The 26,595-nt window shown below is 36.6% G+C and overlaps 1 protein-coding gene across 1 annotated transcript in view; it reads right to left on the bottom strand.

Moving 5' to 3' along the window:
• myl13 (myosin, light chain 13) overlaps window positions 1–18,782 on the bottom strand; it is a 56,890-nt gene extending 38,108 nt beyond the window's left edge. Inside the window, exons 1-2 of the mRNA XM_039753667.1 lie at window positions 18,559–18,782; window positions 3,969–3,996 (exon numbers count right to left, since the gene is read on the bottom strand). Of these exons, the coding sequence (XP_039609601.1) occupies window positions 3,969–3,996; window positions 18,559–18,666 (136 nt within the window). The 5' untranslated portion in view covers window positions 18,667–18,782. The remainder of the gene's footprint in view (window positions 1–3,968; window positions 3,997–18,558) is intronic.
• Window positions 18,783–26,595: the final 7,813 nt, after the last annotated feature.

Raw genomic sequence — 26,595 nt, 5'->3', positions numbered from 1 at the left:
CAAAAGGACAACTCGCCGAAGAGCGTCCCGTAGTGTGATCACTCTGTCTGTGGAAGGCGGGTCGCCGCCGAAGCAAACAGAAAAGATCTCGATGGGTGATGCAAAGAACATTGTAAATGCAGGGAACAGGATTAAATGGTTCTTAACCTTGCCATGACTCTGCCTGACTGCTGTGTCTATGTATATGAGAATGGTCCTGCTACAATTAATAACCGGGCTGTTCCTGATTCAAGCTGAATAAAGCTGGTTTTGTTAAAGTACTGAGACTCAGCCTCGTGTTTTGGGGTGCAAGACAGGGACTTATAGCGTGACCCTGATCTTTTAGGTTTTGCTTTTGTGGCATTTCGCTGCACTGTTGTGAGCCTGCTGTTGCCCTGCCCCAGCAACAGAATATCTTTAACAGATGTGGCAAGTCCCTGGCACTAATTTGTAACGGAATTTTACCTGTATGTGTTTTTTTTACCAGCCACAAATATGAAACTGCTTGGGATATTGAAATCCATTTTCATGGAAAACAAACCTGAACGGGGCCAACTTGTTCAAACACCCCCATACATCATATCATGTGTATGAGGAAACAAAAACAGATTAAGAAAATCCACGGAAAGATGCAAAAATTGTAAAAACATCAGCCACGTTAAGAGCAGAGCCCAGACTCCCAAACATGTGAGGCAACGGTACTAACCTCCATTATACAAAGGCCAAAATTTGGATGAATTTCCTGAATAAAACAATGTTCTTTACCAACAAGAAAAAAGTCTGATTGAATGATGTTTAGCTTACACAACCATAGAAACTGGTAATTGAGTAAAATATGTGTAAACTCTAAAAAGATGTATTTTTTCAAAGATAAATTAATAACTGTATTCTAGAGTATAAATTATGCTCAAATTATTTGTTGTTTAATGGTGAAAAATCCTAAAACTTACATTTTATATGGAGCTGAAAAATTATATGTACAAATTAAGATCGACACAAAGTGAGATTTGAATGCAAAGCCATTGAATAATGACTTGTCGCTGAAATCTTAATTCTGTGTATATGGCATCCATGAATACTCATATAATAAATAGGTGGGTGCTGTTTTATAGATAATTTCTCACTTATCCCACACTTTAAGATTCTCTTTCTTATCATTTTGCACTTACCAGATTTGTTAAAACATATGTTTGTCATTTAAAAATTTCTTAATTTTAGTTTAAAAACTTCAATTACTCATTCATCAGGATCTGACTGTGCAAAATTGTTATAGAAAATTGATAGAAAAAACAGGCATTTATACTGTGCATTAAGAATGGATTGATATTGTTGCAGTGGAAATGCAAAAAGCAATAATGAAATATTTTTTTCTAGCCAGCAGTTATTTCATGCTACTTAACTCCTGTAATAAAGCATCACATGTAAAAATTAGAACATGACAAATATGAACAACTCTACAAAGTTCATGGCTGATTTGAGATTTCTAAATTGTGCTTCCACTTCCAGCCACCAGATAGCTCAGTTTTACCACGCTGTGTGTGGGCTTTAACTGTTAAATAGCAGACGTAATATGCTAAAATCAATCCCAATAAACTTAATTTGCAATAACATGGTGGAGAATATAGTCATTTATTTTTGCATAATTAACTTAAAAGTAACTCAGTAGATACTCATAGTCATTAACACTATTCTATTTCAAGGCTGTTTAAAATACCAAATTAAACATTTTCAATTCTAAATAATTTTAACAGTAGACATCACGTGAATCTGGTAACAGTAAGAAATATAATAATTATCTGCTTTTACATATAAACTGGCACACAATTAATGATTTTAATATAGTGCACAGAATAGGGTTAACTGTAAAACAAGTCACGTGCAATTAATCACCAAAGCCAGATTAATTTACACTCCCAGCCCCCTAAAACTACAATCATTTGAACAGGTGTTAGATTAAAGCAGTGAAACAACTGTTCAGATGACAAATATTGTAGGATAGGTTCATGGGAGAAACACGATGATTAACAGAGAAATGATACAAAATAATTGAATGCACTTCCAGACCATCATAAATAGATCTCCCCATGTCTGTAACCTTTCTTCAGGTTACTCCAGTTTCTCAGATGTGTAACTTATGTTAACTGGTGATTCCAAATTTGTGCCAGGGTGAATGTGAATAAAGTATCTGCATGATTAGGCCCTGCAGTGGCCTACCTACTTCCTGCCTGGCACCTCAAGGTACTGGGATGGGCTCTGGCTCCCCACAACCTTGTTATGTAACAGTGGATTTACTTTGTGTCAATGGACACAAAACTGGCTATTTTAATGGACTTTGTTAAGGAATCTCCAGTAATCTTCCATTGCATACTTCCAGATAACCTGAGTCTACTAAGCAGCATCCAAAGCACTCACACATATGCCAAGCCAAGGTAATGTCAGTAGTCAGTAGATGTGATGGTATGGGAAATAACCAGATAAAATGCATGTACAATTATGGAGAATGCATGGAAAAAAACTGAAAATCATAGACATAGTGCTGAGGTGGGAATTACATTATGAGACAGCAACATGGTGCCCAAGTCCTGCTAATTAAAAATTCATAATTATAATTATAAATATAGCACAGTAATTTTACAACACGTAAAACACAATTCATGGTGAGACAAACCTTATGGAATACACAGAGATTGTAAAGAAACCAGTAGGTATATACTGTATGTACAGAATGAAAATGAACCAAATAAATGATAAATTGGCATGTTACTTGTCATTTTTTTCAGCATGTCTACAAGGAAACATTAAAGTTTCTCAGTGATTGATGTTTTTCCTTTTGTTGAGCCTTTTTCCTGAATATTTCACCTTGAAATTTGCAATTCAAGGCAACAACAAATAACATAAACATAAAACTAGTCACTGCAATTTACATCATTTCTCAGAAGAGCATTTTTTCTTTGCTCTTTTTCCTAAAATTATGAATTATTTATCAGTCATGCTAAAATGATCATGATAACTGCCTCATTAGAAACAAACTTAGAAATTACATTTCACGTCATACTCCTTGTCTTCTTTTTGATTATTTGTTTCTTACTTCTTGAATACATGAATTGGATATTTTTCAATCTGTTTTCATCTTATTCTACAAGCACTTTAATATGTAATATAACTTTGCCGTATTAGTTATTTAAAAAAATTTAAAAGGGAAAGCAGTGAGAAAATTACAAAGTTAATGATTTTTGTCAAGTTTCCAGTATGCATCATCTTCTTATTGGCACAAAATATATTTCATTTTCTGCATGAAATCTAACAAAAGTCTAAAATAAGTCTAATCAGAAACAAGTGAGATCATTTTAGGGAATGTCTTGTAGCATTTCAAAAATTTTGATGTAAAATGATTTTATAACAAGCATTGATGCTGCAAAATAATAATATCTAAATAAAGGTACAATGCCTTCATCTGATTAAAATCAGTAGTAATTGCTGCAGGTACAAACTGATAAGATGCAATATAAAATAAGAATATTTAAGCAAATAGCTAGCTAATGTGCCTACAAATAACTGGTGAATATTAATGGTTACACCTGCCATATTAGAGGTGGAAAAAATATAAAAAAGAATTTACTTTGCTTAAATCATTAATTTATTCTAGAGGGCTGGAAGCCTTCAGCACCACTTGACACAAGGCAGGAACAAACCCTTGGCAAGACACCGGGTTTTGTAAATGAACTTAACCCACAAATCTATGGGATGTGGAGGAAAACCAGAGCAGAGAAAGAAAACATGCAACATTGGCATGGAGTGGTTGTACAAACTCCACACAGCCACTAATCTGGTTGGCATGGGATTCAAACCTGACATCCTGGAAATGTGAGACTGCACTACTAGGCGAGCCATTTTATTCGTTTACACAAATGTATTTTGATTTTTAAGTCAATCAAAAGTGATTAAAAGGCACATAAAAGTTTAAACGAGTTAACAGTGGGTCTACTTACCTTCAATTTGCTCTGCGGTGAATTCAATCTAAAAAGAAAAAAAAAGGTGATTAATTTTCTAATGCAGTGCTATAGAGTTGCTTTCCAAAGATTAAATTACTCAAACAATATGTAGCACATTATAAATTCCTAGTCCTGGTAGTTGGTAGCTGTTGCAGGTTTTCCTTCCAACCAACTCCTATGTCTTCACTGGATTTTTGTTTTGATTCAATATGTTGTTATTTCCCTTTCAGCTTTTATTAATTGAATCCAAGGATAGGAGTAAATATTCTTGGCTTTGGGTGATAAAATATTATCTTTTTATTTGCCATCTTAACAGCATCATAGGCCCCCAGGCAAAGTAGTGCACTGGGGCTACTGTTTTGATAGCAAAGCAGAAACATACACAGACATCAGAACCATCTTGGGCCCCTATGCTCTTGAGGCCTCCGGCTAGTGCCCATTGTGCCCCCACATTAAGGTGGCCCTGGGTCTTGGTTATTTAAAATGTTTTGTATTAAAGATCACACAAATACAGGGTGGTCCAGATCTAATTATGCAGATCCAGATCATCTGGATGACTTTGATTTATGCAGGGACGATTCCAGTTTGGCACAAAGACGATTCTTCATGTCGTCAGTTCGCACACTTCTCGATGGTCCAGGATTTTTCGGGTGATTTTCTATGTAATAAACTTAATAAGTTATAGTGTAATGAAAATTGCAAAATTAGACCACCCTATAGAAACAACACTGAAGTAGCTGTTACTACTTGTCACCTCTGTCTACTTTTTTATTAATGCAAACTATCTGGATACAATTATTTAATTATTTAAATTATTTTTCTTCCAGTTATATTTCTTGTTTATTTCAGTTGCTATTTTTCTGCTCTTATTAATATTGAGAAAGACCACACAGGTTGTTGTATTTGTTTTGCATAAAAATATTTAATTTACTACAAAATACATATATTTTTTAATTTCTTTTTGGGCAAATACTGCACATCTTAAAATATATGTTGAAAAATTATACTTTAATACCTTACTATACACTATAATACATTTTAAAATATGGTGCATTGGCGATCCTAAATCATGTGTGCTTGGTGTGTGGGTGTGTGTGTGTGCCCTGTGGTGGGCTGGGATTGGCTCCAGCAGACCCCCGTGACCCTGTGTTAGGATATAGCAGGCTGGACAATGGCTGACTGACTGACTGGCTGTAAATTATGGCCATTTTAGTATAACAGAACATCACAAGATGGCTTAATCACAGGGGAATCCACCTGCCAGACCATCACAAAAGCCAGTTACACAACCACACTTATACTGGGATAATATGGAATTGCCCAATCATTGATTATGACTTGAAGAAAAGATGCAAAGTTCATAGAGTCCTGAGCAGCAGCAAGCATAACCACTAGTACCATTAAAAGACCAGAAGACAGAAAAGTAAGTAAAAAAAAAGAAACAAATTATTTTTATTAATTGGAAATGAATACTAATATTTAAAATATTTTTCTGTAAAGACGTGTGCGCCAGGTTAATAGGCAACTCTACACCAAAAAATAGCCAGTCTTAAACAAACTTACAATGACAAGCTAACCCAATAATGTGTCTATATAAAGAGTTGACCTATATGTACACTGAAAGTGCTAATTTAACACTGGTGATTTTGCTGTGCAAACTGGCCCTTTGTAAGTCAGTATAGCTGAGGGTGTGTATGAGTGTGCTCAAAGATCCTACATCCTTTCCACAATTTTCTCTCTCCTTCTGTACTTTCATTTTACAAATGTCTTTAGTTGACAGCAGCCCTACAAAGGAGTCAATGTTAACTGGAAATCTTGTGTAGTCAGGAGGCAAGTTAATATTTTTTTGTTAATTGCTTCTGTTTGAGCTGGCCATGGTTTATAAGGCCTGCAGATTTTAATTATTTGAAAGATGCAGCAAATAATTTTGCTAACTTTCTGTTTACCATTGTAAACGCCAGGGGTCGCTGTTGCCCTTTTTAACCCAACAGACATATACGCAGACACAAGGTAAAAGCACGAAGAAGTTCTTTTAATTGTTTTTTCTTCTTCAAAGTGCCTTTCAAGCATCACAGCCACCATAAACATTTAAATAAACAATAAAGCAATATAATTCTCTCCTCCACACCTCCCAGCAAGCTCTGTTTTCTACCTCCCAACTCCGAATCACTTGCTGGTTCTTCAGCAGTTCTTTATATAGTCCTTGACCCAAAAGTGCTTCTGTCCTTCTGACCACGTGACTGGCTAGCATATCCGGGTCTATTGAAGAACTGTTTTTTTTCTTCAGCCTGGAAGTACTTTGAGGCTTCCGTCATTGTGACTACCTCGTACTTCCGGACTATAGGGAATAGATGAGTCCCCAGGTCCTTTGACAGCTCCCCCTGGCGGCACCCACAGCACCCAACAGGGCTGAGAAGCTGAACTCCAAGTCCCAGGATGACCTACTGGAATCCAGGGCACCACTACACTCCAGGGAAGCTGCCATCTAGTGTTTTGGGGGAGGCAGTGTCACAAGATATCCTTCTCTCCTTTGGGCATCCTGGCCGGGTTGAGCTGCTGGCTGTCCCTCACACCATCTACACAAAAAGTACTGACCCTGACTTTAATTTACTTATGATTTACACTGGAAATCCACCCCCACTTACTATCAGTTCAAGTTCACTGGTGTTGACTCTTCATAACTTATTCCCTAGCAATTGAATGAATTTAATGATCTTGTAATTTAGTTTGTTACCTTAAATTATAGGTTGTTTCTAAGATGGCTTATGATAGTGTGTTATTTGTTCTACGTAAAATGTTGACAGATTGATCTATACACTGTATGTAACTGTGAATTGGATTAAGCTGAAAAAAAATCAATACTGAAAAAAATAATTTTAAAAGATTCAAAGGCATTTGCTGAATTTTATTTTAGCAGCTTTCTAGATGGCGAAGTACACGGGCACATGCTTCGATTCTTCACTTTTTTAGCTACCACTACCACACTGAGTGTGTTCTTTTTTTAGTATATAAGGTGATAAATATTACACGTGCAGAACTACTGCTACTGTGTCAGTAATAAACAGTCAATAAATACCTGCCTCGAGTCAGCTGTAATGTACATTGAAAACCTCACCACTTTCAGCACAAGCTGTATTACCACACGCTTTACAGAGGAAAATATCTGCAACAGGAGATTCTCAGGGAAAGCTGTAAAAAAGCGACTAATTACAAGAAACGTGAAAAAGTAATGATTTATTTCATATATTGTACATTTATACTTTCATTATGAACTCCATTTCTAGCAGTCTAATATCATTCACCTAAAAATGTTACCTATTTGTTTTAAATTTAGAAAGATTGAAAAAAAAGAGTAGGCCATCTATTCCAGGGCTACAGGGGATGAATTATGAGGGAAGAGCTGAGCCTTTTTAGTTTAAGCAAAACAAGATTAAGAGGAGATTGGATTGAAGTGTTAAAAATTATGAAGGGAATTAGTACACTGGATTGAGACTGTTACATTAAAATGAATTCATGAGAAACATGTGGACACAGTTAGGAACTTGTTAAGAGTAAATTTTGCCGAAGCATTAGGAAGTTTTTATTTACACAGGGAACCGTAGACACATGGAATAAGTTACCAAATAGTGTAGTAGACAGTAGGACTTTAGGGACCTTCAGAACTTGACTTGATGTTATCTTGGAAAATTTAAGTGGATAGGATTGGCAAGCTTTGTGGGACTGAATGGCCAGTCCTCATCTAGATTGTTTTAAAGTTGTAATATTCTAAAATTTATCTATCACTCTAACATGGTCAATTCAAGCCACTATGTAGATGTAAATATTCATGCATTTAGACTGTGGTTACATTAAATAACATTTACAGTACCAATATATCAAGAATAGTATCTAAACCAGAAACTGTATTTATAATCCAATACTATAAAGAAAATTTTACAATGATTTTAGTGCCCAGAAATGGATGACTATGAAATTAAGTGTGAAATATAAGGGAATTTTATCTAAACGTTACTTTATGTTCCTCTTTGTTTTATTTTTTTCAGCTTGATGCACCATATCAAGGAAAAAAAGCAGGTGAAATGTGAGCTGAAAGGAAGTGCAGTGTTCTCATATACAGTATAAGGAATATATTATTTGCAGTTGCCTGTGTAATGTCTGCTATGTTCTGTCATTACAGGATAAGTGATATGATCAGTGAAAAAGGTGACAGTACAGCCAGAATCCTGTGCAACTTCTTTCCTCAAAAACTGACTCATATTCACTTATTGGTTACTCTTTCTCAGTGTCCCCAGTTGTTCAAATGACATTGCAGCCTAACAGAATATTTGTGCAGTTGTAATAATGGATGCAGCATGGTGGCATAATGATTTGCTCTGCTGTGCATGTTGGTGTAATGTCCCATAAATATATTCAATGATTAGTACAATAGTGTTATGCATGCTTTAAATGGTGTCACACATGTACATCGGAAGATCTCATACCTGGGTTTGTTCGAAGTATGTAATAACCTGCTGGGGAGCTGTCGCTAGCATTCTCTTCTCCCCGCTGCAACAAGAAATCACCCAGTGAGGGCACTTACCCCTGCCTATTCTGGTGCATCAGCTGTAAAAAACCTGACTGCCTGAAAGTAGGCATCTTTTGAGACCAGAGCGGCCCACCAGACGGAGCTCCTGTCTGATAGACCCTATATCTGCAGCTAGAGCCAAATCTTTTTGTTTGCATTGTGCAATGAGGTGTTATTTTGTTGAATGTTTCAGTTAATTAAATGGGATTACCCAGTTGGCGTATAAACTTTTACTTTTGTGTGACTTGTAATTTCTGCACCCAGCCACAATGGTTAGACAGTACTTTGTGCTAAATTTGCATGTTTTCCCATACTGTACACTGTATATTATGTTTGCATTTACATTTGCACATACAAAATAGTCCACCTTGTACTAATAGTAATAGACACTATAAGAACTGTGAGACATGTAAACATTACGAGGTAAAGTATAAAATAACAAAAGGTATAAAGGGAAATGAAGTGTAAGACTGTATACTTCATTTCTTTTGATGAAGTCACAGAAGGTGGTAAGCCACAATGACTGAAGTAAAAAAGATGGGACCAGTAGGTGAACCAAGTCAAACAGAGTAAGCATGAGTTGAATACTGGGAGGTCAAGTGGACTGGCGACCAAACAAAGAATAAAAAACGACAGCAAAATATCAGAAAACTACAAAACATTAGATGACACTAAATCACACATAGTAAAACATTTACAAGTTTTTGCTTGGCAGACACTTTTATCCAAAGTGACTTACAAAAGATAATCAAGGAACAATATAAGATTTAAGAAGTATATGAATTTATCTAGAAATCTAGGATGATGCAGATAATTAGCTGACGGCTTTCATAATGTTGTGTCCATGATGCAACAATGTACAACCTCTTAAACTATGTCCTAGTAAGGAATGAGTGTACCATGACTACAGGACCTCAAAATGGTGGCACTCACAATAAAATAAAATGTAATAGAGAGTCTGCAAAATCTCTTCATTTCCGTATTTTTTTTTTTTTCCTCTGGGTATTCTTTTCCTACAACACCCCCACAGCCATGTGTGACACATTACCTGCCAATTCTGTACTGGCCCTATGTGGGTGTGTGAGCCCTGCAATAGAATGAAGACCACATCCAGGATTGGTCCAATGCTGTGAGGAATTGCCCTCTGTCACTCCGATTTCGATTAATTAGAATTGAGAATGTTGTATTGTAATAATGGATACTCTGTGTTTTTTTAAGAACAGGTTCCTTAGTATGTTGAGATATTGTATCTCATTAGATCCTGTTGGATTATTCAGTAAGTATTACAATACAACAAAATAGTTTTAGTAGAAGAAAAATTGGCAAAAAAATAATTGTTGTTTAAACCAACTATTTTAAGATAAATCTGTCTTGAAATTATTAAAATAATTCCAGGGAGGCCATTTTGTTGACAGGTGTGTTGTGAGCTGAATTTGTCAAATACACTGACATGTATTCTGCAGAATTGAGAACTAATGGATCACATTTTCTTTCTTTTTTCTAGCAGATGCTAGCTGTTTTTTAATTTGATGCAAATAATGATTCTTGAAGTCTTTCTTCTCACATGCATTGTATTAGTAGATTATAATATCTTTGTTTGATTAATTCCACAAAGACTCTGGGCCAATTTTTAAAAGTATTTCTATGAGGATGAATAAGTTTTTAAATATTGATAACAGATTTCAGTTTGTGTCATCTCTTGCTTAAGTGTACTCAGATGACTACAAGCACATCACACATCAGGATGTACAGACCTACTTCTAAGAAAATGTACTGCTTTTAATTGAACTCTTTTACTAAATTATTGCATGTTTGGTTCACTCTATTCTGATCCAAGTCTTTGTTTGAGGAAAGAGTGGCTTTAATGGGTCATCTACACTACAGAGTTATGAAAGTTTTTTGCCAATACATATAAAAATACACATCTGCTCATACTGGCCTGTGGAAATGTGGACAAAGCTACCACATTAAATATTGTTGACTAGGGTGTATTATCGCGGTTTTACTCTCGACTTACTCGTTTGTTGGAAGATTGGTCTACTCTCACACTTTAAATTTAACACACAGAACCGGATTTCAGTCCCCAGTAGGGAAGCCAGCAGGGCATGCTGGGAGATGTAGTCCGGAAGAGCAGCCCTACTGGTGTCACTGGGAGCCGCAAGGCGGCACTGCAGGGAGACAAGCTCTCTGTTATAATGGGCTTCCATGTGACCCGCTAGAACTCCCATCATGCAATCATCCTGGCACGGGAAGTACTCCCGAGTCTATAATAAAAGGGACCATACTCCCTCCCTTATCCAGAGGAAGTGGAGCTGGGAGGAAGAGAGGCAACACTCCACTGCAGGAGGGCACTTGTATTTGAACCCAGGACTCTATATGTTTCCTCTTATCCCGTCCTCAGCCTGATAAACCCCACAGTTAGTAGCATATGCCAATCTTCCAACTTCTCCAGGTTTTCTTAATATTTACTTTATAACTTCAATCACTATATAGATATCGACAAAGTATAGAAATTTAAAAGAAACATGGTGTTTATTAAAGAATAATAATACCAGAAGAAGAAAGATAAAATAAAATATAGATATAAATGTCTGGTTGTACGTCTCTCCGTCCCCTTTTCTGGCATTGCCTTTTTGTTGTCACTGTTTCTTCTTCTTTTCTCTCCCCTTTCTTTCCTGGTCGGTTGGACAAATCAAATTTTTATTAAAACGCCATGTGTTTGTGACGTGTGATGTGGGCTTTATGATTTGGGCTTCGTGATAAGGCTTTGTGACTTGGGCTATTACACACCTTTGATTGACTGACTTTTAAAGTTCTGTTTCCAAGTGACAAGATAATCAACAAAGCCTAAGGCAAACTGTCGAAATAGATGTTTTGATTTGACAGATTACTGGTACTGTCAATTAAGTTCATCTTGTTTGTTGAGCAAAACATAATGAAAATATCATCTATTATTTAAAAAATTACAGATCTGGCACACCAGGACACAGGGGTACTCAGTCACTGCCCAGGAGCTCTGCAGTGTTGCCCAATCAACATTAGGTGAAAGTCAGGAATTATTAATGGATGGGGAACCATCAATCATGCACATATCAATACTCCCCCATGCTTAATATGGAGTTGCCAGTTAAACTAACACACACATCTTCATACCCAGAGCAAAATCTGTGCAGACACATAAAGAATGTGCAGACTCCACACAGATGGTAAGCAGCTGTGGGATCTGAACTCAGGATGCTGGATCCATGAATCAGCAGGCCTAACCACTGCACCACTGTGCCAACTCATGTTCACTAATACTAAGCCAATTAAAGAATGTTAATCGATTTAAAATGTGCATGTTTGGGTTGTGGGAAGAAACTAGAATGGTTATAAAAAAATCAATTTAGACATGAAAAATATGCCAGCCCCACACAGTCAGTGACCAGGCCAGGATCTGAATCCACTTTGAAGAAGCTGTGAGGCAACAGCACTCATCACTGTTACCATGTTGACTACCTGTCACCACAATTACAACACAAATATTTAATTCAGACAGTTTTTGTTATAGTTATCTGGGATTAAATGATCCTTAAATTGGTTGTGATGTGAAAAGGGTATACTATGTAACATTAAGCACAGCACACAATAGCAAATATATTTCCTAGCTTAATTTATCAATGCATATTTTCAAAGAAATCTGTTTTACAAGTGGTGTTCATGCAGTAGTTAAGTAGTGCTTTCTTTAAAAAGGGAGTAAAATAAATTAATTGATAGAAGAAGTTTTGTGCCTTCTAGTAAAGAGTTTTTCATGATAACACCTCCATTAAAGTGTGCTCCTTGTGTGCTTTTAATGAATCTCTGAGAGGTATCTTGGGCTTTGAGTGAACCGGGCCAATTAAAAATGTTGCAATGATGTTTCCCACCCTTCTATTTTTGTTGAAGAAATAAATCTTTAGGTGAGCAGGCTTGCTACCATAAGGTTTGAAGTTGAAAGGGTGGTCAATTTTTAATCCAGGGAGAATCTACGAAGGCTTCGTAAAAATTGTACACTCAAACATTTCTGTGAAGTCATTGGGCTCAAACTACTTGATTTATGTAGCAGAAAAAGCCAAAAATGTGTCCCTGTGTGTTTTATTATTTCTATGTATATTTATGAGTGTTCTGGATCTGCCTTTCCTGTGTAACAAAGATATTCTTTACTCTGAACAAATAATCAAAGGAACAATGAAATAATTAGAATTGAATATATTTTACCTTTTAAGACTTTACAAATAAGTAACCTCCCTTTAAAGATAAATGTGTGTGTCAAAGACATTTAACATATTAACTGTTCTGTGACCTTTAGAATGTATTAATATGTAGGTATGACATTAGGACATACCATTTATCTGTGTACTGATTGGTATAAATTGATATGATTGACATGATATGTAAATTAACTGAATTTTAAACTTCTGTTTTGTTATTTTAGTTGGCTAGATAAAGTAAACTGGTAGAGTGCACTAAAGTCAGTTCCATCAAGATTTAAATATTTTGGTTATAGGATTCATTTGTAGTAGTGACTTATGGGCTTTCTTTGTTTACAGAATATTTACCCCCACAGTTTATTTTTTCTTACGTGATGTTCTCAACTAAATCACTCAATTTATTTAATAACACAGTAATAATGCTTCAGTAATTATACTTCACCTCTACTTTAGTTATAATTATACAAAGTCATGTAACTTTATGAAAAATGTTGCCAGGAGTGTAGTCCATCATATTTGCTTTGATTTATTAAGTAATTGCCAAGATGAGCAGCACTGTAGGCCAATATCCAGTCTTATCATCCCACAGTATTTGGGTCCCAGATTTCAGTCTGGGCTAGGATGTATACCGTGTGGAGTTTGCATGTTCTGCCAGTGTTTTGAGGCTTCCTCCAGTGCCTTCACTCTTTTCCAACAGTCTAAATACAAACAAACAGGTGGAGAGGCTCTGCTTTTTTCCAGCATGAGGGTACAGTGTATGTTTCAAATACGGTATGTTTGCATCTGCCCTGAGAAACATTGGTATCAAGTTCAGAATTTTGTTCCTGTCTAGTTTATGATGCTGACAGGATAAATGTAAGCTTGCTGTCACTGTGAATTAGATAAGGAGGTGAGAAACTGGGTAGATATGAAGGACAAAAGGATGTATAATAAAATGGCTTTTTTTTCTTTGTTCAGCCATTTATTTATGTTGGCATAAGTCAAATGGGACAGCACTCTGGTACAATGTTTAAGCTGCCTCCCAGACCCAGGTTCCTGGGTACAAACATCCGCATTGTCTATGTGAAGTTTGCATAGATCCCATGTCTGTTTGGGTTTTCAAATGCATACTATGCCAGTTTTCCTCCCACATTCCCAAACATGTGCAGGTTAATATAGGTTAACCTGTGACATTTAAACTGGCCAAGTGCAGATGTGTGCATAAGTGGGCCTAGCCTGTTCAGAACTGCTTCCTGCCTTGTGTCCAGTGTTGCCATAATAGGCTCTGCCCCACTCTGTCCTTGAATTGGATGAAATGGGTTTGAGAATGTTATATTATGTCACCAATGGTGAGTGCCACAGTGGGTGGCTAATATACCTCTAGTATCTTTATAGTACCTTTACAGGTCCTTCTAGAATCTTTCATACAACACACCACAACAATGAAGACTTTTTCTCCTTCTTTGTCTTACTCCTCTTCTTCTAAGCCGAATATAGTCTTCTGCTTTCTGACTCCCACTCTACCGGATGAGGTCGAATGGCTTCTCTTATCAATGCTAGGACAACACCTGCTGAAAGCATGTCCAGGTCAAACGAAACTCTCTGAAAGTGGTGGCCCCCATAGGATCAAACAGGGCTGCTAAACCATTCTGCAAGATCCAGTATGCTCTGTGGGTGTTCACATGGGAATCCTAACCCAAGGATGTTGCCATCTAGTTTATCAGGGGATAAAGGATCCAAACATTGTTGCCTCCCTGGTCCTTCCTTTATATTGGCCTCCTGTTTCTTACCAAATAGAAAGCCCATCCATCCATTTTCCTTTATTATGGCGTACCTTACTAGGCAATGAGTCACCCACCATAGCCTTCGGGAAGCCTAACCATCCACTGTGGTACTCACAGCAGGTATTGTTACTTCAATAAGATACGTTTTGTGTTAGGTTACTCATTTACTCGTTGTTTGATAAAGTAATCAGACTGCTTAACACGTATTACTTTTAACATGCTATCCTACTGCTCTCAAGTTTGTGTTGCCAACTTTAGCAGTGCGTAAAGCTCATCAACACAAATTTAGGCTATTTCTGCAATACTAAGACAGATTATTTAAGCCAAGAGAAGGATAAAGTGATCACCCTAACATTTGCTTTTGGAAATGTATTTTGTATTTGTATTTTGGGTTCTTCTGCTGATGGCAGCTGAAAGTGTTTGCGAAGCACATACATGCACAAGCTGGCAGAGCGCAACTGTCATGTGCATACTTCAAAATATTTAACAGTAGCTCAGTTAAGGATTTACATGGCCACATAATCAGACTATTCGTGAAAAAATCTACCTTTGATAATCAGGTTCCTCAAAGGCTAATAACTCAATTTTTCTTTTTGGGTTTATACAACATTTTGAAAATCAGACTTCTGTGAATAATCAGGTTATTGAAGCAGCTTTAAATGTGCAAACTGTGAGTGAGTGTGAGTTGCAATGGACTGATGCTCGACCCAGATTTGAGGATTTGGTTGCGGCTTTGTACATGATAGTGTCATTACAGAATTGAGCTCCACCACATTTACAGGGTCTATATAAAGTATCCTCACTTCATTGGAAGTTTTCACATTTTATTGTTATATAATATTGAATCGCAGTGCATTTAATGTATCTTTTTGACATTGCTCAACAGAAAAGACAGTTTTTGACAAAAAGAATACAGATCTGTGGAAAGTGGTCTAAATTAATTAGAAATACAGAACATAAATATTCACCCTCCTTAATGCGACTTACCTTACTCATCACTGTTACAACTAGCTGGTTTTAGAAGTCACATAATTAGCTAAATGGAGATCAACTCACTGTAGTCAGGGGGCTTCATTTGACTGCAGTGGAAATGCACCTATAAGAATCTACAAGGCCCATCTTATGGTGTGTCAGTATCATGGCCTAAATTGCACAATGAAAACAAAGGAACACTGAACAACTCAGTGAAAAGGTGATTGCAAAGCACAAGTCATGGGACGGAGACAAGTAAATATCCAAGTCACTGAATATCCCTTAGAGTTCAGTTAAATCAATCAATCAATAAGAAATGGAAAGAGTATGGCACAGGGGTAAATCTGCTAGAGCAGTGCCTCCACAAAAACTGAGAGATCGTGCAAGAAGAAGATGAGTGAGGGAGGCCACCAAGCAACATATGATAGATAACTCTGAAGGAGCTGCAGACTATGGTGACAGAAACTCAAAAGACTGTACATGCAACAACAGCTACCTGGGTGCAGTCGCAGAGTGGCAAAGTCAATGCCACAGTTTAAAAAATCACACACGACATCTCAGCTGTAGTTTACCAGGAGGCACATGGGAGACTCTAAAGTCAGTTGAAAGAGGTGCTATGGTCTAATGAGATTAAAATTGAGCTTTTTGGTCATTGAACTTAAAACTATTATGAAAAGCACACCATCTCCACCATGCAAAAGGGTGGTGGCAACAAAATGCTGTAGGGATGCCTTTCTGCAGCAGGCCCTGAAAAACTTGTGAGGATAAAGGGTAAAATGAATTCACTAAATTACAAGCAAATCCTAGAAGAACCCCTGATGCAAAAAGCCTGTGCCTTGGGAGAAGATTTGGTATCCTGCAAGAAAACGACCCCAAGCTTAAAGTTAAAGCTACATGTAAATGAATTAAAAACAAAAATATTAAAGTTCTATAGTGGTTGAGTCAAATTCCCGATCCCAATCTTACTGAAATTAGTGGCTGGACATGAAAAAAGCTGTTCATTCACGATACTCATGCAACATTTTCCAAAGAAGAATGGTGAAAGATTTTAGTGTCCAGTTGTATAAAGCTCAGCTTGTGTTTTATATTTGTAATTAATTTAGACCACTTTGCAGAGACCTGTTTCCACTTTGACATCAAAGAGTCATTTTCAGTTGACCAATGTCAAAAAAGCCAAATTAAGTCCACTGTGATTTAATTTTGTATAATAATAAAAATGTGCACCATATATTGAATTATATGGGTGCAGAAAATTAAATTGGTTAGGAAAATGGATGATTTCATAAATATTTAGTTCAGGTTGAAACCTTGGTACCTGCCTTGTGTTGCCCCAAACACTAAGATGACCCCATTGTTGGACTAAGGAGGATTGAAGAGGACGAGTGGATAGCATTCCAGATTTGCAATCCTTCCTAATTTGGATCCTGAGTTGGTTTGTCGTGTGGTGGGTGTGGCAATGTGCTGTATCAGCGCGTGCTCCTAACCTCTCTCTCTCTCTCGACCACTGTTAACATCAAAGTAAAAGATAGGTTTTACAAATAACTACAAGTAGGAAACATGCGTCTGTATTGTCTCTATAAATAAGAAGTGTGCAGAAGTGAGGTTTAGAATAGAAAATCTATTCATACAATATTTTATTCTCTTTCTTTCCACATATGATTTGTACACTTTAAGGTGATTGCAGGAGGGATGAGAGCAGATTTCCCAACCAGTCATGAAACCCTTACCCTATAAACATCTTTCTTCTAAGAACTATGCAGGACTGGCATGGTAGTGTAGCATGGTATGGTAAACAATGCTGCCTGGGAGTTAAAGAATTTCTTCAGATCTAGCAATCAGTTACTGTCTCAGCAGAGTTCTTCAATTTCACTTCTACATACTAAAAACAAGAAAAAATCAGTGTGAGTGGCTGGCAAGAGTGTGGAACGCAAGCAGTAGGCTCTCTGATCTTGCCCTTCACCAGTGCTGGCAGAATAGGCTGTACAGTAGCTCTTACAGTCCAGAACTACACTAAACAAATTTAATAATGGATGGACAAATAGGAACTATGCTATGTTTCAGGGCCTGGTGACAGCGCTTATGATTATTAATTAAAACGTTAGGGAATGTTACGCTTACACAGAGGCCAATTTGAAATTGCTTGTTAATCTACCTGCTCATCTCTGGGGATGCAGTTGGAAAACCAAAGTAACCAGACTAAAGCACACATACACCAAAGGATCGAGCACACTCTCCACATCCAATGATGGATCAAGAGATTTTAAACTCAGAATGATGGATCAGTGATTCAGCAGAACTACACACCATGCTGCTGAACAGCACTCTATATATACATGATTATTGAATGCCTAAGTTCCATGCACAATTATGTAAACTACCTTAGTCTTCATTGCAATTTTTATATATTTTAAGAAATTCTACTTAATATGAAATCCAGCATATGACATGATTAAAGAATTCACTTACTCAGTTAATCAATATTTTATATAGCACCTTTTATAGAACACATCATCCCCAATAGCTTTATAATTGTTTATTGTTTACCTCTTTTTATCCATCTATCCATCATCCAACCCGCTATATCCTAACTACAGGGTCACGGGGATCTGCTGGAGCCAATCCTCTTTTTATTTTGTCTTTAATTAATTTAAACTTGATCATAAAAAAGGACCCTAGAATTAATTGAAAACAGAAATTTAAAAAATTAAAGTGCAATGAAATACATTAAAAGCATGTCTCACGCAATCTGTTGCTAGGTGTGCACATTTCTATGCTTTTTTTGGGCACACTCATACAACTATCATTACTGTATTTTTTATTATTATTAATAGGAATAGTATTCCTTGTAAAAGATTAGTTTTCTTTATTAAACAATGAAAAAATAATGTTTGTGTAATTCTGATAAAGGAAAATTCACAAACAATATGCTTTAGTCTGTGATGACGTTTTTGTTACAGAATGATAATCTTGCAGAGTATAATCATAAGACATGTTATTCACAAATAAATTAGCAGATACATCTATCATACAATAAAAGTGATGATTTTTCTTTTACATACCGGAACACTTTTTGGGTCAAATCCTGGCTCCTTTGGTGGCTCAGGCTCTGGGGGCTTAGGTGCTGGCTTAGGTTCCTCTTTCTTGGGCTCAGGCTTCTTTGGTGCCATGGTTGTTCTGGTGTGTACTTCCAAGAAGAAGATTATTGATGAAGTCTGTACACACTGGACAAAGGAGCCGACCTGCGAGCGGTCTTTATCACTAAGCACCCAGGTTTAATCCATGCCAACAGTGCTGCATGCCTTTGCTCACAATGGGGAAATGCTATAAAAGGTGATAGCATTTGTTGAGCTATTTAAAACCAGTTGGTGCTTGCTTTGCCATAAACTGACTTTCAAGTAGTTTCAGTACTCACTAATTTAACAATGGCTCTTGATGGTGCTTTGCATGGTGTGCCACCTGTTAAAAGCAGTTTAAATAACTGCCATACTCTTGCTTCTTTACCTCTATATATGTATATACAAAAGGATCTTTATAGATTACTCAGCAACAAACACCACATACTTGCTATAAAAACCTCCTTACTACTGTATATGACAAATCATTTTGATACTTTTTTATCTTAAAAAAAAAACTACAATCAGTTTTACTTCTACTATTTTATGTCCACAACTAATATCTTTTGTATTATTGTTGCAATTAATCTATTGTATATCCCTTTTTTATTTACTAAAGAGCACCATAGATCAAATTTGTGTCACAAAGCAGAAACCAAACCCCAGCGGACAACAGTTAATCACAGTGTGCACTCACCAATTTATGGTTAACTGAATGCCTTTGAACTGTGTATTCCCTAAAAGGAATTCCACATGAACACAGGGAAAACACCCAAACTGCACTCAAAAGGCACTCCAACTGAAAATAAGAGTGGAATTCAACTATTCTAAGGCAGCAACACTTTTTGATCAATATTTTTTCCACTGAGAATCTTATTAGTAAACTAGGGTGCTTTGCCCCCTGCTTGCTTTGATCATCAAACCCCTGTCTAGCGCTACACACTAGCCTCTTTGCGGTTCTGCCACTTGTGTATGGGAATGTGGATGTACAATTTAAACAGTGTTACATTTGTATCCATGTGACGTATAACTGCTTGTGAGTGAATTTCGTTTCTTTCTTTCTATTTAATAAGGTGAATTTTTTGAATGTTTGGCTCTGAGATTTGTTAATTGTCTTTGCAAAAGCAATTCTAATGGGAAACTGTTAATATTTTAATATGAATGGCATATCAAGATCCCCTTTGTTGTCTAATGTTATCCACAGAAGATGTACTACATTACCATTCTTGGATACATCCTTCTTTCTACAGTAATTCATGCAGTGGAAGACCAGACAGTGTTAACGGTTGTAGATATTCTTCATGATATTGTAAGTTGTTATTTTCATCTTCCGCACGATCACCACCAGCTGTTCCAGCATAGTCTATTGATACACATTTAACCATTTTGCCATCTTACCAATCGACATTTTGGCATAAATTCATTGGAATTCCTCATTTCTAGGTGCTAGGATTGCCCGTGTACTCATTTTTTTCTGTTGATAACCCTTCATGATGAAATTTTTCAATAAGATTTGGATATAATACGTCTTCTTTAATTGGGAACTTAAAGTGAGGAAAATGTTAAAATTTATAAGAGCTGAGAGAGCAGGAAGTGTGTCTGACAAAAGCATTCACAAGTTTGAGAGGTGAGAGTACCGTGGTCTTGTTTGAAAATGGTTGCTAGGAGGGTGTGACTTTTAAAAATATCATGGCAATATTCTTGTCTCGAGGAACTTGCAAAAGCCTTTTCCAAAAAGTCTAGTCTCCTAAAAAGGAACCGCACAACTGTATTATACTGTATGTTCTGCACTATGTCTGCAACTTAATGTCAGCTCTTTATCCCGTGAATCTATACTAATAAAAGGCAAAGCCCTCACTCACTCACTCACTCACTCACTCACTCACTCACTCACTCACCACTAATTCTCCAACTTCCCGTGTAGGTAGAAGGCTGAAATTTGGCAGGCTCATTCCTTACAGCTTACTTACAAAAGTTGGGCAGGTTTCATTTCGAAATTCTACGCCTAATGGTCATAACTGGAAGGTATTTTTCTCCATTAACTGTAATGGAGTTGAGCTGGAATGACGTGGGCGGAGTTTCGTGTGACATCATCACGCCTCCCACGAAATCACGTGAACTGACTGTCAACGCAGTGCGTAGAAAACCAGGAATACCTCCAAAAAGCGCTTAAGAAAACATGCATTATATAATTGAGAAGGCAGCGAAACAATAAGAAGCGAGCGAGTGACATATACTACCATATTTATGAGTGCTGCTACCTCGGAAAGAAAGCAAAGTGTAAACCTAAACTTTAAATTAAGTTCATAGACAGGCTACGCTGGAGTTTCACATGCCCACAGGTAATGCGGGATACAAGTTTAATGAGAGGACGCAGGATATAAACGAGAGTTTTGATCACTTTGTAACTAAGTTAAAATTGTAGGTGAAGGGGTGTGCTTATGCAAATTCCGAGAGACTGTGTTTGTGGGGGATTGACAGTTAAGGCGGGTGGGGGAGTCACGTCATTATCTCCCCTCCCATTCATCTCATTTTGCTCTGAGCTGAGCTCCGCTAACGCCGTCTTCGAAGCAACCGTCAGACTGCCACCAAATACTCACAGAAAAATCCACAAGTTAATACACACGCTGTCTCTAGAGTTTCTCCACACTGAATCCTCCAGGCACTACTTACAAAAGGTTACATTGACAATGTGTTACGTTATTTTTAAAATCTTTCCTTTTCTTAGCACAAGCACAGCTGAGAAGCTTGATGCATGTGCTCCATAAGCGTTAAAAATAATGCATTTAATCACACTTTGCATTACAAGCAAAGGGAGCTTTTGTCAATGCATGATTTCCTGGTACACGATTACATTGATCAAGCGCATCCCGATTCATTTTACCCTCGCACCACCTTAGTTTGAGAAGAAGTATGAAAAAATATGAGGTTAACACAGAAAAACAGATCACCAATTCAAGCTTTATGAATAATCGATTCGCCATCAATAATTGTTTTGGTAAAGCCATCCTCCTTCCATTTTATAATTTTTCCGCCATTAGCCATGATTAAATGAGCGGTAAATAAAGTAAGAGCAAAGTGAGGGTGACTTATTTAGGCAGGCATATATATGACAGCAACACTCATGACAATGTCAATCATGTTACGTTATTATTAAAATGTTTCCTTTTCTTTTCATTACTTCTTTAACACACTACTTCTCGCGGGTATTTTGATATATATATATATATATAATATATGAATGACCTCCAAAAGCGCTGAGACTTTTGATATCATGAGCGTGTCTGCAAAACTGTGGTCTCCTGCCCTGCAAAAGTCGAGCAGCCAGCGCGTGCATAGCTGTGCCGGCCTTTGAGGCGCTGACTGCGCTTCTGCCTTAAGTCAAAGTGAGCACTTTTAATTTTTTCATCCTCCCCTGCGCTATAGCCCAGACAAGTGCAAACACGGGACCCCTTTTCTACACCACGGCAAAATAATATTAAGGCGATTCACACTTTCTTTTGCACGTATCACGATTATGAGGTCCTCAGCTCGGATTATGAAGACACGCACAGGAGTGGAGGACTGACAGTGCCATCACAGCCGATTAATGGCGGGGCGTCTCACCAGTCTACACAAGACCCACGCGACTGTCCCCAAAAGGCGATCATAGCGTCAGCGAACACATCTCTCTATACTATATAAAAGAAAAAGGCAACTTTCCTTTCTTTACACCTTTTTTCCTTTTATCCCAAACCAAAGCCTTTCTCTCTTAACACTGCAGAGGACACAAAACTAATTTTCTTTAAATGCGGTAAGGCACATTACCAGAGGCACAAATTTGAGCGTTCACATAGAAAATGTAATTTCTATACCACAGCCGTCGTGTAGCGCCTTTCAAAAGGGATCTACTACCGAGAGATGATCCATATATATTTTAGCTGCTGTTAGTTACTTACCTGTTGTGTTACACAGTCTTTAAAATGTAGTTTACCCAACCACTCGTAGTGCTCAATGTACCTGTACTTCTTAAAACGTTAATGTTTTACTGTTTAATAACTTATAGACTATATTTTATTATTTTCCCTTGCACTCAGTGACCAAAGCTATACACACACATATAAACACATACAAACATACACACAAGTATATGTATGTGTATATATATACACACACCCCTATCTACATTATATATATATATATATATATATATATACACACACACACACACATACATACATACATACATACACACATATATATAATTTGTGTGTGTGTATGTATGTATGTGTGTGTATATATGATGTAGATAGGTATGTATATATATATATGTGTATATGTAGATATGTATATAGATATGTAGATATGAAGATATGTATGTGTATATATATGTATATATATATGTATGTATGTGTGTGTGTGTGTGTGTGTGTGTGTGTGTGTGTGTGTGTGTGTGTGTGTATATATGACAGCAGCAATCCAAGCTGTGAGAAAACAGTAAAAAGGAGTCGTGTCAGACGTTGTGGTACATTTTCTGATGCAGCTACGAAAACAACTTTGTGGCGCTGCTGCCAAATACACAAAACAATTACTTTGACAATCATGTTACATTATTTTTAAAATGTTTCCTTTTCTTTTCTTTCCTTCTTTAACACACTACTTCTCGCTGCCAAGCGTGGTATATATATATATATATATATATATATATATATATATACGCTTGGCAGCTAGATATAGTGTAAAATGTTTATATATATATATATATATATATATAGATAGATAGATAGATAGATAGATAGATAGATAGATAGATATGAGAACAACACTCATATCAATGACAAAACAATTACATTAACAATCATGTTACGTTATTTTACGTATTGTACCTTCTTTAACACACTACTTCTCCGCTGCGAAGCGTGGGTATTCTGCTAGTAACAGCATAAATCTAAAGTTAATTTAAAAATATAAAAACAGAAAAGCAGAGAATATGGGTCTCTAAATTAATTTAAAGCAAAAATGTCACCATCATTTTCATTATTATTTTCCGATTCCTGCTACTGCATTCATGCACATACATAACACTAATGCTCACACCCAGGGCCAGCACATGGAGTGAGGCAACAGTGAGATTACCTCTGGTGACACTTTGATAAGGACAGCATTCTCATGGAACAATATTTTTTAGTCTTAAAAAATAATAATACACAAAAAATAAGAGTTAACTAACAACCTTAAATATCACGCACACATCTAATGTCTTTTTAGTTTCTTTCAAAACTGCAAGAAACAATTCCATTTTAAAAGTTTCAAATTTCGAATACTGTATTTTGTTAGTATATGATTGGATGATGTGACACATGTAATGTGAAATTTTCTATGCACATTTTTGATATTGTATGCTATTCTCCAGTGCTGGTCATCAATGGCTCCTGTTTCTTCAGAAATGTTATGTTCATTATTCAAAAAAACAAAAAGTTTTTTTCTTGGCTGTCACTACTAACTACATGGGATAAGTAAAATATGAAAAAAACAATTTTTGTGTAGAGTATTCCTTCAATAACTAAACAGCTATGCAATGGAGTTTGCTAAGTGAATAACTAATGAGATCTGAAGTGCTACAGTATATCTTATCAAAAGACACTGTCTAACTAACACATGCTTCTTATGCCAAGGTTGGGTAAGAGGGCTAGAAAGTGAAAACTTTGGATAACTATTCAAAAAAGCTTCTGAACTGTTAAGGTGAGTACTTGTTCTCCTGGTGAGGTTAATCATGCTTATTGATTCAAACTTCCGATAAGAGCATGACGTCTCCCACACTTCCAAACAACCTTGTAAGATGCCAGTTTACAAATAAATGGACTATGTTGACTTGACTTGGGACTAGAAATACTAGGGTGAAATATCCAGGGGAGATAAGAATCAAAGGATGTTGGTTTGTGAAAGCTACAAGAGCAAAATAGAAAGACTAGAGAGAGAGAGAGAGAGAAATAAAGAGAAAGAAAGAAGGGTCATTAAAAACGAGATGAATGATGGGGTGCTAAAGCCATTGCAGTGTGGGAGATGGAAAGGCACGTGGTAGAGCATGAGTACAAAGAGATGAAGAGAGTGAAGATGATGAAAACTATCAGCTTATATGTATGTGATGAAACCATCTTTCCGGTATTGTCATGGCAATATTTTACTTATGTATGAAAACTAGCAATTAAGAAAACATATACAGTATTTTGTTTTTTGTAGAATGATCTTGGTTCTCAGATGGTTCCGATTGTATCACTGCTGTCTCCAAAATATAACATTCTGAGATCAGATGCCACATCTGGTTACTGTCTCTGTGGATGTTGTATGGTTTTGTCTATTAGGATTTTCTTCTTTCCTCTCATATCCCCTGAAACATGTGCATTATGTTAATAGGAAGTTTTAAATTGGCTCCGTGTGAGTGTGAGTATTAGTATATGCATGAGTAGGACCCTGGCTCCTGGCTTGAGCTCAATGCTGCCAAGATAAGATCCAACCACCCATGATTCTGAATTTGAGTCAGTACGTTTGAAACTGTAAAATGTTTTTTTGTTTTGTTTTGCAAAACCTACCCAAAAGGCTCCTGTCTAAGGTCAATATAAATGTCTTAAAAGAAATGTTTTATTCATTTTTGCATGCTTTTTCAGTGTGGTTTTATTTCTGTAGTCTACACTTTATGTTTACACCCTCATAGTTCTCAAACAATTCTATATTTGTTAGCACAGCTAACGGACACTTTTTACTTGGCATTGGGGCATCACCAAACTTTTCAGTGCTGACATCACACTCTGAAATCGTTTTACTGTCCTGTTAATTTCCTTTTGCTCATGAAACCTAAAGAGTTTATTTTTTTTCAAGACATTGTTCACGCTTACCTTGCCTTGTTCATGTTTCTTTCACAAGACCTATCTATACAATCAGTAAATTCAGTAAGTTACTAGTAAATAGCCTCCTGTTAACATCACATGTTTTGAGTGACTTAGATTGGTAAAATTTAGAGTTAGTCCTAATTTCTAGACGTTTTTAGGCAAACGTATGCCATATGCTGTATATGCTTTACAAATACTTTTTAAGAGTTAAATTAACTCTTACAATATTAAAGTAAAACTGCAAATGTTGCTGTACAGGTTTATAATTAAATTCTATTCTAATCAAGATAGTGTCATGTTTGCACATCAGAGGGTCCCCTTATGTGTTCAACTGAGGTATGTTATATTCCACTGGGTCAGAAGGGGGCGCTGTTGCTAACATTTTCTTTTTCTTCTCCCACAGCACCAAGAAACCCCCCAGTGATGACAATTTGGTCCGCCCCTAAGAAGAAGAAGAAGCTCAGCTTCCTGGATGGAGGTGTCATTTGCAAACATTGAATGACCCTGATTTCTACAACAAAGAGCCAAATTACTTTTATTTTTTTATTTTGCCCAAGCAGACTGCTTATTGAAGCTAAGAGACATATTTTTGTTGGACTTTCCATTATTAAACAGGATGACCCAGCTGGTGTCCCAACTATTCATTCGCTTTGTGTCCTCTCATTACTGCACCCGGCCACAAGAGACTTATGTATGCAGTACAGGGTATTTTTCACTTGTTAAAAAATTAATTTCAAAGCTCAGTTGCAAAACAAGGTGGGTCAGTTAGCAAAGTGGGTGGGCATAGGCCTACCCAGGCAATATGTTGGTGCCATTCCTGAGCACTGTAGGTCAGACTGAAAATTTTTTGACCACCCCCATATTATTCAGTTTATCTAATGTACACTTAAGTTTATTTCTTGTGACCTTATCATGTATTTTGTTCATTTTTGCAGATCTCTTGCTTGAAGAATTAAAATACAAGTATTAAAGATCAAGAAGCAAGTCCTAAATATTTGAAGCTCCAAGAAAAGTGAAATATATACTTATATAAATAAAAGCATATAAACTAGTAACATAGAATTAGAGAAGTGAAAGGCAGCTGCATAATCCCCAGACCTCTGTATTGGTTGTTAAT

This window comes from Polypterus senegalus, chromosome 5 (genome assembly GCF_016835505.1).
Source record: "Polypterus senegalus isolate Bchr_013 chromosome 5, ASM1683550v1, whole genome shotgun sequence".
Lineage (NCBI taxonomy): Eukaryota > Metazoa > Chordata > Cladistia > Polypteriformes > Polypteridae > Polypterus > Polypterus senegalus.
Note: the sequence above shows the minus strand (reverse complement) of the source record. Positions and strands in the feature narration are given on the sequence as shown.